Source organism: Pipra filicauda, unplaced genomic scaffold, assembly GCF_003945595.2.
Source record: "Pipra filicauda isolate LSUMZ 115617 unplaced genomic scaffold, ASM394559v2 scaffold497_size843975_pilon, whole genome shotgun sequence".
NCBI classification, from domain to species: Eukaryota; Metazoa; Chordata; class Aves; order Passeriformes; family Pipridae; genus Pipra; species Pipra filicauda.
The window spans coordinates 758,434-776,471 of record NW_024104639.1 but is presented as its reverse complement, the minus strand read 5'-3'; the positions used below and the strand labels follow the sequence as shown (position 1 = coordinate 776,471).

Here is an 18,038-nt window from a genome sequence, read left to right as displayed (position 1 = left end):
CAGAAAGATCACTGCCAAACCAATCATAGCAGAATGTTGGCTCGAACATTCAGAATGCTGAGATGCAAACCAAGAAGTCTGGGCAACTATAAATTTCCTTGCTCCTGACTCAATCTTTTTTTTTTTTTCTTATAGCCTTCTATTTACTTTTGACAAATATATTAATGCAGAAAACGTCTGATAACCAAGTCAACACTAATTGCAAAAGTGTACCAATTGTTACAAATATGTCTGATGAAAATAGACTTTTTTTTTCCTGAATGAAAACAGGCCTTTTTAAACTTGTTGAGTAACAAAGTAAAAAATGGATTTTTCTGCTCATTTTTCTTGTTCGCCTTTATTTTGCAGGAGAAAAAGGAGGAAAACCCAGAAATGTTCATCAATTGATTAGTATCTGGGGTTTTTGTCTGTCAATTGACACATAACTTTTTTCCCTCCTCATACATTAAAGTAGAATTCTATATCCCATGATTGAACGTGTCAGGTATAGACCAGAGGATAGATTTCTGCGTATTCCTTACTGTTTCACACTGTGTTAACAGCCTGCTTGTATAACATATATTTCTTTGACGCTGTTTAGCTCTTCTAACATACCAATCTGTCACTCTTTAAAGAAGTTTTGCAAAGATCTCTATAAGATATATGATCTTTCATTGAGTTAGCACCGGAACGAACACTTCATAAGCTCTGTCAAACAGTGATTTGTGCAGTACTGCAGCAGGCTTTTCCTAGAACATTTTTCTTTTTCTCAATAAAAGTAGAGAATAGTGAAAGTATTTAAAAGTAGAAGCTGACAGGGTGTTGTTCAAGTCATTTCTCAGTATAGAAATACCAGTAAGTTCAGAGATATGACTACCATGAGCTCTTTCAGTATTAACCTGTCATGTAGAGATAGCCAGAGAAAAGGGGGCCTACAAAGACGTTCAATGAGAAGTTAATTCAAATCTTGAATTATTTTAATAAATAAAAAACCTTTCTCTTCCCTCAAATTTTGACCTTTTCTACTCATTCCAATAAGAAATTAATCAAGAGAGGAATGACCCAACGCAGGTAACATGAAGGGATAGGAATAAAAGCAACCATTATTCTGGCTGCCAGCAAGAAGGGTGGCTATACTTATTTCAAGCTTATATTAGTTAAAAAACAAGGCTTCGGAGAAAGAAAGTTAATATGTCTACATCACATGAATTACTCGGCAGATACTCTCTATCATTATTTCTATAAAATAAGATTAAATGCCTTACTACTTATGTCTCAAAATAGTTATCTTAAAGCAGGAATAACAAAGCAAATTGTTTGCTCTCTGCTCCTACAAGACTCAGACTAGAAACTGCAAACAGCACTTTGTGATATTAGAATGTCTGGGGGGAAAAAAAAGATACCCATAATAGTCCACAGCCCAAAGTCAATAGTGCACTGAATCATGCACATTGGTATGTTATTTACTTCTTCACTATTAGAAAGAAAAAAAATGGTAATTAATGACTTTTCCCCAAGCTCCACAAAGGACAGCTTATATAAAGCAGTGCCTCCTGTGCTAAGTGATACTTGCTTATAGAAGAATGTTGGTACATAAATCAGCTTGAAAGCTCTTTTATCTTTTTATTTCTGCATACTGAAATCATGTTTCATCAGATAATACCCTACTTTCATTCTTCCATGCTTCAGAGTTCTGAAAATGTTTTTCCAAATGTGCCAGGGAACTTGCCTCTAGCATAAGGCAAAGCACACAAATTTTGAGACTCGAGAGATGTTCTCTAAGAACTGTGCAAGCCCATGCAATGAAGGTGATAATAGAATGCTGAACACCAACACTAGGAAGAAATTCTTTACTGTGAGAATGGTGAGGCACCAGAACAGATTGCCCAGAGAAGTTGTGGATGACCCAACCCTGACAGCGTTCAGGGCCAGTTTGGATGGGGCTTTAAGCGACCTGGTCAAATGCAAGGTGTCCCTGCCCAGTCATGGTGATTGGAACTAGATGATCTTTAAGTCCCTTCCAACCAAACCATTCTATGATTCTATGATTCTAATGTTAATTCTTGCAGTAGGAAAATTATAGCATTATACTGAAATAAGATAAGAACTGCAGATAACTGTTTCTCAAGTGAAAGATATCTGAAAATTCTTTACTAAAAGTTAAAAGGAAAGTTGGAGTACATGGGAAAAGCAGACTTAAATTTTTTGTGTTAGAAGTAGAATGAACCTTTTCTCCCACGGGGAAAGATGACTGTTTTGGAAGGTACAGTATTGTGGGTGCATAACTCATCACTGATATATAAACCAAAATTTTTACGGAATACAAGTTATTCAAAGGTTTATGCTTGGTAATGTTGAGTGGCCTGTGGCAGATATATATTCATATCACTATCCATTAATTTGATCATACTGTATTTCCTGGTTAATGAATCATCATGTAAGTAATTTGGACAAGATCATTATTGTTCTATTATTTCACCTTATGAAATGGAGTCAATAGGTCATAATGCATTTCAGCACTGTGGAATTATCAGAATAAGTACCATTAAAAGCAGAATCATGAATATATCCTTGACCTAGTATTTTTAAATGTTCTCACGTCTGGACATTTTTAATGAAAAAGTCATATTATACTTGAGATGAACATTAACCAGAGAGACCTTTTCTAGTAAAAAGGACTTCATTAGGTAGCCATCTACTTCAAATCTTGAATGGATGATTTTGTTTAGAAAAATGACTCTGAAAATAGCACTTTATTATGCAAAGTCTTAATTTTTGGTGTATTTCTGAGTTGTGTCATAAACACTGAGAAAAGTGAGCAAAATAAAGGAGCTTTAGTACTATTAGTTGTAGACTTTTAATCATAATTTTTTTCTTGCTTAATGTATCAACAGTGTTTTCAGCTATATTCTGAATGCACAGTCTTTGAGTACAGTTTGATGTAAACAAAAGGGATTACACTCCCATCCTAATCTAGAGTGGAGATTTTATTTCAGCATTTATATAAAAATATTTTGATTCACAGTAAGATGTTGTATTTTATAATTAAATTCTTTTAATTCGCAGTTTTCTACCTTACCACAAATTTACACTTCTGAGAGTATGAATACTTATTAATGTCAGATATACGATGTTATAAAACACAGCTAATTTAAAAAAACTGTGTCATAGCCATACATGGTCTGAAAGATATGCTGGTACACCATGAAGCATTCACAAAAATACTTTAAAGAGAAGCTTGGAGTAAGGATTTTAAACTTCACTTGATGTTCTGAGAGCTTGAGACACTTAAAAGGATAAAGAGTTTGTGTTTTCTAAAGAAGTTGTTTTGTAAATATAAGAACATTCAAAAAGTAATCTAGTATTGACTAAACAAAGGCAATGCCCAACCGCCATATATCCTACCAATTGAACAGTATTATCAACGTACAAGGTGAGATGCAGTACGGAATATAAAAAAGACTTCTGGAGAGATGGATGATGTCCTCATGACATCACAGAAGGCTGATTATGACTGTTTGCCATCAAATACAAGAAGGTCATTAATTCCATCAAGAAATGGTGTGCTGAAAAAACAACTGTGATACAGATTTTGGAAAGAATAATAATTCAATATTCTAAGGGAAAATTCTAAACTGTAAAACTTTCTAAATGAAAACTAAATTACAGAACTAAGGCCCATCTTTCTTTTCTTAAAATGGCTAAACCAGGAACATTTAGAAAGCAAATACAGGACTATAGACCTGACTTTGTTAACATGTCTTCTGTAAACAATGTTGTTACATGTTGTTCATAGCAGCAGTAATGGTGGAAGCCAGACTGAAATTTCACTGTAGGAGACAGCATGTCCTTTGAGTAAAAGAAGCAGGTAGTTAATGAAGTGATCCAATTGCATCAAACATTTGTACTTCTAACAGGGCACTGCAGTGTCTCCTAATAGTAATTCTATACATAAGCATTTGTGCACCAACACATACATGTACTAAGCATATGCAACATATATATAAAATTGAAATGTTGTTAACTCTGAGATATATACAGAAGGAAATGTTTGTTACTCTGCCAGGTCATACAATGGCTCTCTGAATGTTTCAGGTGCCACCTAGTGCCCAGTTCTCATGTGTCGAAGTCCCCTTCATGAGAAAACTGGTTTTCTTTGTGCCCTTTTATGCCACTGTCTAATGATATGTCCACGACACATCCCATATCCCCATCTTATGCTTTAAATTCCAATTTTTTACCCTGAGTGATTTGCACTAGCAGAAAAAACCTTCTTTTTTCTTGTCTTTTTTAAAACAAGTTGAAAGGTTCAACATACCAAAAGTTGTCTGCCCTCAGTGTTCACTTCCTTCACATGACACAACTTGTAGTAGGGAAACCTAGGCTAATAAGTCAGACATGAAGCATGATTGATTAGCCATGTATTAGTATGTATCCTCAAACTACACACTGGTCAGTTCAGATGATCTTTACCAACAGGAAGCTGGAAGGGATGTTATATTCTTTTTAAGACTAGCCAGTCTCTACTTTATAGTAATTTAAGTCATAAATAATTCAGATTAGCCTTTATAACAGTTTGAGCCAATTCACTAATTATTAATGCCTATCAGTGCTCTCTGACATTTCTATTACATTTCTTTTCCTCTCCTTTAGAAGTCCCAGTACATTTCCACAAAATGTGTTTTATTTTGTTCTGTACTCTGCTTTCGGTATTTCTATCATCTTGAATATAAAAACTGTGCATCTTACCAATATTTTGAATACATCTTAAAAATTGAACCCTAATTTCAGTAGATATATTACATCAAATATATAAAATTATTGTCATTTATTAGACATATGTATCTATTCTTGTCTGTGTAATTTGTGTGGAGATGCTGTCTATATGATACCATACAACTTGCTTGTGCTATGACATCCTCCTTCAGTGACTAAACTTACTTTTCCTAAACTCAATTAGGTTTTTATATATTTGGTTACTGTAAATTGCTCAGGTAAAGGCAGCCAGAGAACAACAATGCAACATTTATAAACTACCTAGCATAAGGTAAAACAAGGTGAGGCACTGAGGCAAAAGTGAAATGAAAAGAACTGTGAGATAGTTGTTGCCATAATAATTCAGAAATTGAAGATTAAATTCTTTTATATAACTCTAAAAGACATAGTAAGAAATACAAATTACGGAATGAATATCAATATGGTATAAGTTTTAGGATTATTTTTTTTTATTTTAGGTTGTCCTAGGCTCTGAAATATTCTTCACTTGGGAATTAGAACAGCCTCTCCCCAGCTGCCTACAGAATACAGCCATGTTAAAAAAGTGCTCAGAATCACTGCAGTCTAAATGAACAATTCCATTGTAACACATACATAGGCATATCTACACAGCCTTTGCATGGCAAGCAAGGTGCATCTGTCTGGGTTTCAGCCACCTAAGAAGCTGAACAACCATCCCATATGGCAGATACAGTACCTCAGGCTTCAAACTATACTGATTTGGTTGAATAGTTTCAGAACAGTGTGGGTGGAGGGATCTCTGCAACGCTTGCAACTCTATGCACAAGGCAAAACTTTATGTAGTCTCCAGTGGTCTTTCTCAGTCCATGCACTATGTGTATTTACCTAGTCCATGCACTATGTGTATTTACCTGCCAGCCACACCTGAGGTTTAATTGGTGCCCTCAAGAGCTGTACAGGAATTTACTGCAGATAAAACTCTAATCAAAGTCAAGTGGAATTTGATAAAGGCAAATAAACATGGCTGGTGCTATTAACTGTAGAGCTTTCCTAATTATCTGGTCTTTACCTGTTTTTCATTCCCTTCAGGTAACGCTTTAGAAGTGTGTCTGGTGGGGGAATGTCAGATTTAACCATATTTATTGAAGCATATAGTCATCTTTCTGTTGATTTCACTTGGTTCCAGGTTGTGCTGTCCCATGGTAAAATTAGTGACTACCATTGTCTTTTTGCATGGTCCTTCAGCTCTCCAGTGCTGTTCTGTGTCTGCAGCTGATTTAAACAGATATTCTGAACAGCATATTGCATGTGAAGGGAATGTGTTGCAAACCCTGGACCGTTTACACTGTATTACGTTGTATCGATGTTATTACACTGTTACAATTATGACTTTTTTTCCTTCACATATCCTCGAGGGTTTTTTGCTATCCTCCTCCTTGCTGATTCCTTGCTTGTAGAAGAATTATATTCAGGAAATTCTAACTTACTTAGGTTGAAACAAGTTTGCTCCTGTTAAAATAGCATATGACTTTAAAGCTCTAAATAGAAACATTCTGGTGTTACTAGCAAAGAAGATACAACCAGTGATTGTTTAAATGCACTTAGAACCAAAATCAAATTCAGTATAAAAATCTACATTTAAAGTTCCCTGAGGACAGTCTTAAACTAATCAGTGGTTTTACTTTAGATAATCAAGTTCCTCTGTCCTTTTTTGACATGCAAATAATTTCAAAAGGGAGAAAAAAGCAAAATTATGTCATTCATTAAAAAAATAGGTAAGAAACTGCAATGTAATTAGCTGTATTATCTTTAGTGAACGGTAGAGACCCTCAGTGAGGTAACTATTGCAAAGCTATTTGTCAAGAGAGAGCAATTAAGAACAGGAAAAGAAAAAACATGCTTTACCTTTTTTTCTTTTAGGGGAAAACAACCCCAAACTTCTCACACTTCCTCTTCTTTGCCTGTTTATAGTTTAACATCAGAATATGACAGTCTTTTCAGACTGATCCACAAAAAATGCAGAAATTAAAATAAATACTTCCGATAAGTTTTGATTGTTAGACAAATCGTTTCTGCCATTGTTGTAAACAAATGTGAATTTCAGCATAGTGACTTGCCCTTGTATCTTGAGGTGCCAGATTTGTTGGAATCAAGGGATAACCACTTTTGTTGCTGAACTTCTACAAAGGAGAGACCTGTGTTTTGGGGAAGGGAAATTTATTTAATTCAATACCTGATGTCTTTCTTTGCTCTCTGAACGCTACATATTTGTGCAGTTAAATTGACACTTAGATACTAAGTTTTTCATTTTTTTCCTTCACTGCACTGATATCGCCTAGTCCAGTTTTTTTTCTGTGGTTTCCTTCACTCTGTAATCTCAAGTGGAACAGGTGTGTATATGTATATGTCAATATGTATGTAGGAAGACAAAAGTATACTCACCAGTTATTTCTTCTAGCCACTATTAGATCTACATCTAGACTATGCTTACTCATATATTCAGAGCAGTGTGAATAGAAAGTAGGAAAAATATACATTTTAAGAAAAATAAGCAAAGTATTATGAGGTAGAAGCTATGTATCTAAGTTACTGTTTTAGTTTATAAAACCTTTGGAAAACTATGTGCAACTAAAATAAGCCATTATAAGATTCAATATAGATGAATTTTGGACAATGGAATTTCAGGCAACTTCATATTGTTACAAATACATCATCTATCCTAATATTTGGGGCCCTTGGAATGTATAGCCCTCCCTATTGCCACACACATGCTACATGCAGCACTTCTGAAATCAGTCTTGAGTCTTCAATACCAGAGCATTCTTGCTTGGCAATAAGACAAAGTACATAGGCATCGTTTTTCAAAGGGATATCTGTGTACAGACAAGCAGTCTGGGACTGGTACCATGCAGTAATAGAGGGAGATATCCAAACTGAGAGTGTAGGGATACCAGAAATATTTAATTACAAAGCTACTAAAGGAAGCAAATATTAGCCTCTATTGGGATATTACAGAGGTCTTTCAATGAGTGAGTACTCATGAAGATTGACAGTATTTTTCACTTTATGTTGGAAGAAATGGGATCATAGTGACTTGCAATAGTTGTGAAAAAAATCTGAAAATATATGGATTAACTCTTTAAAAAAGACAAAATTAATTATTTATGTTCCTAAATTTCTAATGTCATATTTAGTGTGTGAAGAACATTAGTCTTCAGCATTAAGCTGAATGGAATGCAATGATACGACAAATGCTTTTTGTACTGTAATATTAGAAAATAATTGTTTTGGATATTTAGACATGAAATGACAAATTTCATGTTTAGACAGTTTAGGGAGGACAAGTGCTACTCTTGATATAATAAATATCATAATAGAAAAAAAATAGTATTCCTGACTTAAAATCTGAGTAAAAATAAAGTAAATTTGAAATTCGTATATTTGGTCCTTATTTGTTTCTCCTTGAGTGAATACTGACAAAGAGCGTCTAGACTTCTGTCAGCCTTGTTTTTGGAAGAATTTGCAGAAATTATATTTAATGTGATTTATTTTGGATAAGTTATTAGTTAGTATTTATAAGTGGCAGAAATTCTGCCAATTAAAATCTTTAAAGACTTAAAGTCTTTAAAGACTCTAAAGTCTTAGTCCATTCCTACTAAGCAGAACTCTCTGAAATATATTTACCCACAGTTTTTTAACAGGATTTCTATTTTCAATAATAAGCATTAATGTAATAGAAACTTACTGAACAGCATTGAAGCATATTCTAATCTTGGTGGTTTATGATTATGGAAAAAAGAGGACAAATAGGTTCATACATATCTTGTTTACAAAATTAAATCTAGGACAAAGAAAATTCCTACTTGGTAAGAGATTGAAACAACTGGGACAGCTTGCTTTAAAAAAAGACATGAGAAATAATACAGAATAAAAATGCAAAAAAGTAAGATAGTGTAAAAAATTCAATTACGCTTTTTTTCAGAGTACATGAACCAGGAGAAGTTCAACCAAATTACAGTGTGGCAAATTTGAAAGGAAGTACTTTTCCAGGCTTCTTATCATTAGTGATTATGAGAATATCACTGAAGTCAAGAATCTGTGCAGAGCTGAATAAAAATTACAGTCTAGTTTGGCAATTGCTGTGTTGCCTGACAGATGACTATCTCAGTGTAAGAATTTGTAGCTTTAAATGGAACAGAGTTGGTAGTACAGTGTCACATGCAGTTTGAAAATAGATACTGCCTATCAAAGAAGACAAATGCAGTTACTTAGTGAATTATCTCCTCCCTCCCTCCCCACCCCCCCAAGTAGTGCACTTGTATATGTTCAAAATGAAAATACTCACTGAATAAACTAATGCACTTAAAAGTGTAAAACTCATTTTCTACTTTATTATCTAGAATCAGGAACAAAATGACTTGAAGGGTTAGAAGCAGTAACTTACTCCCTACCCAGTTTCATAATGTTAAAAAGTTAATGAAAAATGCCAAGTATTCCTTTTAGATGAGTCATAAAGTATTGCAACTGGAAAATTAGTTTTATTTTAGAAGGAGGGTGATTTTTAATTAGTGCTTTAAAATATAATATAATTTCATAAGAATAAATTGCCTTCTGTGGGTAATTCTTGGTGAGACAGCAGTAAGTGTAAAGGAAGCAATTTTAGGCAGTAACAGTTAAAGACATTGGTAATCTTTATATTTTTTATTTCAAAAGACAGGACGTCTTTTCGTGACCTTTTTACAAAGCCCTAAGAGATACAGGATTCTGAAAAACTTCATCTTCTTGGAGAAGTGGAAAATGAAAACACTATGTACAGGCAGAGTTTTCAAGTTAATATAATATGATTCATATGATAACCAAAATCCATAGGATGATATTTGACATGCTATGATAATAAATAATAAATCTAATAGCCTTGAAAACAGTTAAAGGATTTAAAAGAAATCCGTTTGCACAAGTATGTGGGAATAGCTGCAGCATTGCCTTCTTTGTAGAGCTTGCAAGCACATTTGAGGCCAGGAGAGTGTTGCTTCAGCACAGAACACTTTGATAAAGCAGTGGTGAGAATATCAGCTCTTTAGGTGAGCTTTGAAGTGACCAAGATGAGAGAGGCCACATTCTTACTTTTGTGTTGTGTCATTGTGCAAGGCAATGAAAGTCAAATCCAGAACCACAGAGTTCATTATGTAAGAGAAAGCAAGAAATAGCAGCAATGACATCAGCAGATAATATCCATATTTAACACATTCACATCAAAACCTGATTGGTACCTCAAATCTTGCAGATGAACTCATTGCGATCATATATTTTATTCATAGTGTATGTATATATGAATGTACAGAGAAATATATTTATGACTATGTTGGATTATGCCTTTTGATAATTGTTACATAGTTTCATTTCATGGCTGGTGTCAGAAATCTAGTAATTTATCCCAGTTGTTGGCATAGGAGTTTGAGAATGTAATGAATCTCATGAGCCATACTGCTTGTTTTGATAAGCATTTATACCTTTTTTCTTTAATTGAAACCTACTCTGACAGTTTGGGTATTTAAAGATCTTGTGCACACACTCATGAGCACATCAGGGGTGCTGAAGAATAATTTAGTCACATGGAACTCAGGAAAAGAAATTGAAACAATACATACATACCTTTCTGTCATTTTCCTTACTTTGTAGATTAGGGAAATTTGATATGAATTCAAATACAGGTTTACATGATTTTTCTCTTCCATATTAGCATTAGGCTAGTAAGAGCTTTGAAGAGCTCAGGATGAGAGTGTGAAATATCTTTTGCTCACACTTGCACAAAATCTATCTTTTAATGTCCATTAATCAAAGGACTTCAGAAGTAAATGATTGAAAATGTAATCACGCTATTTATGATGCTGAAACATCAGTCAAAAGAGTACACAGTTACTATATGAGTACTAACTAGTAAAACTGAACTCTAATTAATGCCCTCAGAGATAAGACTAACAGCAGCTGTGAGTCATTTTGGATTCTCAGTGGTTTTAAGCTCTGCATTGGAGTAGAAGTCACCAGATCTGTGGTATTTTACATGGTTGAATGAACTAATCTTTTGCTCAGAAATCAGTTACCCACAGTATCTCATCACTTTTGCCTCATTATCTAAAAACTATTAAATCATTAAACAGATTCCTGATCATGCTCAGGCTTATGCTTATTAAGATTTTCTCTTGTCTTGACTATTTTTTTTCTTGCAAGTTTTGTTCAATTTGAATCTGATGTTCTTTCATGACTGTAGTACAGTTTTGTTTATTGTTTTGCATTTGTATACATCAAGTTCCTTTGCTTCCTGTTCCTATGTAATGAATTCCTTGCTGTCAATTTAACAGAGAAATTTATGAATATATCTATAGATGGAGATTAAGGAAAAAAAATCATGCTCATTTTCATCTACTTTTGCACATATGGGTTCATAAATAGACTAAGTCAGTAATGAATTTTCAGTGTTAAGAATTGTATAATGTCCATGAAAACACTCTGTCTGTCCAAAACTGTCTTAATTTATGTGTTCTATATTCTCAAACAAAATGAAGCATTGATTTACAAAAACATTGTAAGTAATAAATATATATCTGCTCCAGAATTACAGAGTAGTTCCTGTGGCAATCCAGGAGTTCCACCAAAGGGTATCTTGTACGGTACAAGATTTGATGTTGGTGACAAAATCCGATACAGCTGTGTAACTGGATATATTTTGGATGGACACCCCCAGCTTACTTGCATAGCTAACTCTGTGAATACAGCATCATGGGACTTCCCTGTTCCTATCTGTAGAGGTAAGAGAAATCCTACAGCAAAGTTCTTGAAAATATACATTAGTATGAAAAAATTTTAATCTCTGTATTAACTATTAACTTTTAAGCTATGATTAAAGAAAAGTCCTCTTGAATATTTTGATCTCTTGCTCACACATACGATGTATCTCATGATATATACCTAGTAATTTTTAGGTCAATATTCTATGAAAATTATATTTATCATCTATTTAAAGATATGTAATAAGAACTAGAAACGTAGTAATAAGTAGAATATAAATGTGTACAACATATTTACAACTATGAGAATGTCAGTTAGGGATTTATTAGTACTTCTTAGGGACTGGCGTTTTGTCTAGCAGTAAGTTGGATATTGAACAAATAGAAATTTGAACCTGCCAAAACAATTGAACTACAGGGTCTTGCCTCATGGTCAGTCAGGTTTGATTATCTTAAGATTTCTATACAGGATATCCCTTGTATTCTAACAAATATAGGTCAAATCCTTTTTCATTGCTCATATTAGAAATATAGCAGTAGCAGGGAATCCTGTTTTACGGATAAATCTTATTTTCTGAGACTATTAGAAATAATGTTTACAGAGTAACAAAAGCAACCATGCTGATAAAATGGAGACATTATCACTACTATACCCAACCAAATACAATAAAGATAGTATTTTGATGAAACATTTATGTCAGGCAAGCTTAAGATCTCAGGTTAATTTTACAGAATGCAACATTTATATTTGTTTAAAAACATTGATACAATCTTACCGAGGCTATAAAAACATTCCAACTGAAATTACCATTCTGAAAAATTCAGTTTGATTAAATATGGTTACCCACTACCACAAAAGAGGAGTATGAGAAATGTGTATCTTTGGAAATACCCTGCTATAATTTCCTATTTTTGGCTTAGAGTTATTTAATATGTTTATCCATGGTCTTGAAGAAATTACAAACTTATTTTTAATTATACTATTTTCCATTAAAATTATAACTTCTGAATCTTCCCCTCCTACTTCCCAGAAAAATGCTAGCTGATAATGAAGGAGATAGACAATCGAGGCATAAAGCTAAATTTTGTTTCTGGAGATGATAATACAAAAGATTTTATGAGAATATGTTAACTTGCAAAAAACTTACATTTGTAACAAAGTAGAAGTCTAACAGGCTTCACTGCAGAGTATTTTTCAAATTCTAGATCTGCCAATTTTGAAATGAATTGACATAAAAAATTGCAGTCATAAATGAGGAATATGAGAGACTGGAACCTGATGCTTCCTCTCACCAGTCAGTCATCACAGTCACAATGTTACAGTTTTCTTCTGATACAATAATATTTATAGATCTTTTGATATATTTTATTTTGTTTTGTTTTGTTTTTCCAAGGGGACATAAAAATATACAGCGTATATTTTAAGTGGAATAATAAACTCACGAAGTAGCCCTGTGGTTAAACAGGGATAAGCAAATGACTACCACATAAGAATATGAAAAACATTCTTTTTTACTCATAATTAGAGAGGTCATTATCTGAACAGTGTCACTTTTTCTGGCAAAATAGAGTTAACAAATTGGAAATTATTCAGAAAAAGGGGAAAAAAATTCTGATAGATTTAAAAATTGTCATTTTGTCTATAGACTGAAGGAACTCTAACTTTTCAGTGTATGTGAAAGAAAATGAAGAGATGGCTTGATTTACTGCAGGAACTCCTACAGAAGGCAAACATATTTTTGAGAAGACAATTCTCTAATTAACAGCAGTGAAGAGTTTAAGGGGTAAAAGCTTGATGAATAAAGAATAAAAACCCCCAAGGTACACACTTTCAGTGGTGAACACGAATTACTGAAACAGAACCTAAGAATGTGACAGATTCTTGATTTCAGTCTTAACATAATGGCTTAAAGGCTTAATGCACCAAATTGCTGTTAAGGTATTTTTGGTCTATGTTCAATTAACAAAAAAAAAAAAAGAAAAACACCTAATTATTTTCAATAGTTCCTTCTATGAGTCTATGTTTGATATCAGAAGCATCCAACTTTACATTTAACACAGACCCTTGTGATTCCATTCTAATGAATCTCTCTTAATTTTGCCTAATGCAATTATCCAACACTGAATTCTGCAGAAGGTTGCTAAAGGTGATTACCCACTAATGAGCTTCTGATCTCTTTGTCACTGTTTGGCATGGAGACTCTCTTTGATTAAACACTCATCCTTAAAGATTTCCTCTGATAAATGTCTTATTGTGCCCTACCAATGGTCATTAAATCTAAAAAAGAGAATCCTGACACAAACAAATGGTGTATAGTTTTCAGATTTTGAGGGTATATGTGTAAGAATTAATGTTTTTCAACACTAAAGAACTTGATTACTGTTTTTTGGGTTGGTTTGCTTTTTTGTTGGTTTGTTTGTTTGTTTTGGGTTTTGTGGATTTTTTGTTTGTTTTTTTTTTTTTTTGTTTTGTAGATGGGCAGGTCTCTCCAGATGTGCATATACTAGTTGTCTATTTTAATATAATTCATTGGATTGGTCAAATACAGAGTTTTTCACTGCCATGACCTAGGAAATACCATTGTTTTGTTAGGAAAAAAAAGCCCCAATAAAAGAACAAAAGTACATTTTATTCAACATTAAGTTGGGATTTGTTTGTTTGTTTTTACCTTTAGAAATCAAAATTGTAGAGTTCTGAATTTACAGCATGCTTAGAAGTCAGTAGACTTAAGCTCATAGACGCCTGTAAATCATCTGTATATAAATATCATTGTCATCTGCCTCTTGTAATTCAGAACAAGTACATTTGGAGAGTATTTTTTCCTTATTTTTTTTTTTTTAATAGATCATTCCTTTTACCTTGCCTTCCCTTTGAGGGGGTCATGCTTGTGCCTTAGCAATGTAATTCTTACAGATTAATGTCGCAAAATGGGGAATTTTATCGGAAACAACAGTGTTTTGTATTTCCACAATCATACATATTGCTAAATGCTTTTCAGATGTTGTTGTTATGTCATTAGTAATAACATCTCCTTTTTGGAGATGTGAGTGCTGGGGCAGCCTCAGCTGTGGTGACCACGAAAGTGTGCAGTTCAGTATTGGCTGAGGAGGGAGCAGGGCAACAAGTAAGATTACAACTATGGTCTTCAGGAGAGCTGACTTTAGCCTCTTCAGGGATCTTCTTGGAAGAATCCCATGGGAACAGACCCTGAAGGGAAGAGGGGTCCAAGAGAGTTGGGTGGTATCCAAGGATCATTTCCTCCAGACTCAATAATAATGATGCATGCCAATGAGCAAGAAATTGGACAAAGAGAGAGATCTGCATGGATGAATAAAGAACTCCTCTCATTACTCCAGCATAAGCAGGAAACACACAGTAAATTGGATGCATGGTCGGGCCACTTGATATGAATATAGAGAGTTGTCAGAGTAAGTAGAAATGAGACAAGGCAGGCCAAGGCCCATCCGGACTTAAATCTGGCCAACAATGTCAAGGACAAGAAGGGCTTCTTCATGTCATCATGGCTGGGCTTCGCAAACAAAGATTTGGGAAGGGCTCTACCCACGTTTGTTGGAAGCGCGTTGGTGGCTAAAAAGGCCAAAACGAGACAGGCATGTCCGGTTGCAAAAGGCACAGCAGAAAGACTCTTTAGGAGGTATATTCTGCAAGGCACAATTCCTTCTGCATTGCCTTTTCTCCTTGAGAGTGATCCTGCGTGCTTTCTCAAAAGCATCAGCAGTGTTGAAGATAGTGTGTCTCCAGACCTCCCGATTGCAGGCCAGAGTAGACCAGTGATGAAGATCAATATGGCCAAGGCTGAGATGTTGATTCAGGTAGTCCTTGTATCTTTTCTTCGGGGCTCCTCTTATGCGACAGCCCGTGGCAAGTTCACCATAAAGCAAGATCTTAGGGAGCGGTGGTCCTTCATCCTGGAGATGTGCCCTGCCCAACACACAGCTGTGTTCTGAGCAACATGGCCTCAATACTTGTGGTTACTGCTTGTTCTAGAACAGATGTATTGGTCACATAATCTGACCAGTGGATGTTTAGGATTGTACGGAGGCAGCGTTGATGGAAGCGTTCCAGGAGACGCAGGTGGCGGCGGTAGATGACCCATGATTCAGATCCGTATAAGAGAATAGACAGCACTATGGCTCTGTAAACACTGATCTTTGTACTTTTCTTCAAGTGTTTATTTTGCCAAACTCTTTTATGAAGCTTTCCGAAGGCACTGTATGCCTTTGCTAACCTGTTGTCTATCTCTCCGTCAATCTTACCATCTGAGGAGATGAGGCTGCCTAGGTAATTAAACTGCTGGACTAATTTGAGCACTGATTGGCCAGTGGTGATATGGGGATGATGGAAGACTTCCTGAGGTGCAGGTTGATAGAGAACTTCTGTCTTCTCTAAGCTGATTTCCAGCCCAAAGAGCTCAGCAGCGTCTGCAAAGCAGGATGTTAAACGCTACAGAGCTGCTTCTGTGTGTGCAACAAGGGCAGCATCATCAGCATAAAGCAGCTCTCGGACAAGATGGTTTAAGGTCTTAGTGTGAGCCTTCAGTCACCTTAGGTTGAATAGGCTTCCATCAGTACGGTATGGAATGTAGATACCGTCCTGATCATCGAGGTCTGCTGTGGCCCTTTGGAGCATCATGCTGAAAAAGACTGTGAATAGGGTAGGAGCGAGAACGCATCCTTGTTTCACACCATTAGTTATTAGAAAGGGCTCAGAAAGTGCATTGCCATATCTGACTTGGCCGTGCTGATCCTCATGGAGTGAGATGATCATTTTAAGGAACTTGGGGGGACAACGTAAGCGTTCGAAAATCTGCCATAGATCTTTTCTGCTCACAGTATCAAAAGCCTTGGTGAGGTCGACAAAGGTTACATAGAGACCTTTGTTCTGTTCCCTACACTTCTCTTGCAGTTGTCTGAGAACAAATACCATGTCTGTGGTACTCCTGTTGGCTCTGAAACCACACTGACTTTCAGGTAGAATTCCTTCTGCTATAGCGGGTATTAGTCTGTTCAAGAGTATTCTTGCCAGGATTTTGCCGGTAATGGAGAGCAGAGTAATACCACGGTAATTTGAGCAGTCTGATTTAATTCCTTTCTTCTTATACAAAGTGATGATGACAGCATCACGAAGGTCTGATGGTAGTTCGCCTAGTTCCCAACAGCACACCACAAACTCATGAAATTTAGCATGGAGTGCAAGGCCCCCATGTTTCCAGATTTCAGGTGGAATTCCATCAACCTCAGCTGCCTTGCCGATTTTCACCTGCTGTATGGTCTTGAGGGTTTCTCCTAAAGTGGGGGCAGTATCCAGTCTGTACTTCACTGATTGTTGTGTGATGGACTGAATTGCTGAGTCTTGGACTACACGATTGGTACTAAAAGGAATCTGAAAGTATTCAGATCATCGATTCAGAATGGAGGGTTTATCTGTTAGAAGCATTTGACAATCAGCGCTGAGTAGAGGGCTTTGTACCTGGTATGTAGGCCCATGTGCTGTTTTCAGGGCCTCATAGAATCGTTTGTGATCACCCGTGTCTGCGCATAATTGAGTTTTTTCAGCTAGATCAATCCACCACTTGTTCTGGATGTCACAGAGTTTCTGTTGGAGCTTGCTGCATGCAAGATGAAAGGCTGTTTTTTTTGCATGACAGGATGGCAGTGCAAGGTGTGCTTGGTGAGCGGTTCTCTTCTTCCTCAACAGTTCTTGGATCTCTTGATCGTTTTCATCAAACCAGTCCTTGTTCTTCTTGAAGGAGAACCCTAAGGATTCTTCAGAGGATTGCAGGATGCTGTTTTTAATATAGTGCCAAATTGTTTCAGGAGAGGAATCTGTAGACTCTATAGAATAGTTTTCGAGCCTAGTTTGAAGGTTTGCCTGGAATCTGTCTCTTGCTGTGGCTGATTGGAGATTTTTAACTTGGAGTCTTCTCCTTGGGATACTGCCCCTTTTAGGTTTGAATTTAAGATTGAAGTTGAGTTTACAGTGCACAAGTCGATGGGCGTCACGCAGGTATGGTGGACATCATGGACATCCCTCCGTTGCACCAAGACATAATCGATGAGGTGCCAATGCTTAGATCTGGGGTGCATCCAGGTTGTCTTCAGACTGTTTTTCTGCTGGAAGATGGTATTAGTGATGGTGAGCTTCTAGCAGAAGTCAACCATTATCATTGCAGTTTCCAACACCATACTTGCCTAATATTCCTTTCCATGCTTCAAAATTCTTACTTACTCTGGCATTCAAATCACCAAGGATAATGATCTTATCATCTGCAGGCACCTTTTGGCTAAGGCAGCGCAGGTCAGCGTAAAATTTATCTTTTTCAGCAGGATCAGCTTGGAGAGTTGGGGCATACATACTAAAGAGGACAATGTGTTGCTTGTTAGTTAGTGGAAGGCGTAGGGAGATAATGCTTTCAGCGTGAGCTGTTGGCAGATTTTCGAGTTTTGGAACAATAGAGTTTTTGATCATGAAGCCAACTCCAGAGAGATGTTTTTCGGTTCTGGGCTTACCTGACC

The 18,038-nt window shown here is 35.8% G+C and overlaps 1 protein-coding gene across 1 annotated transcript in view; it reads left to right on the top strand.

Annotated features, from left to right (window-relative positions):
• CSMD3 (CUB and Sushi multiple domains 3) overlaps window positions 1-18,038 on the top strand; it is a gene marked incomplete at its 5' end in the record, with an annotated part of 538,890 nt that overhangs the window by 57,850 nt on the left and 463,002 nt on the right. The window contains one exon of the mRNA XM_039386640.1: window positions 11,328-11,522. Coding sequence (XP_039242574.1) covers window positions 11,328-11,522 — 195 coding nt within the window. The remainder of the gene's footprint in view (window positions 1-11,327; window positions 11,523-18,038) is intronic.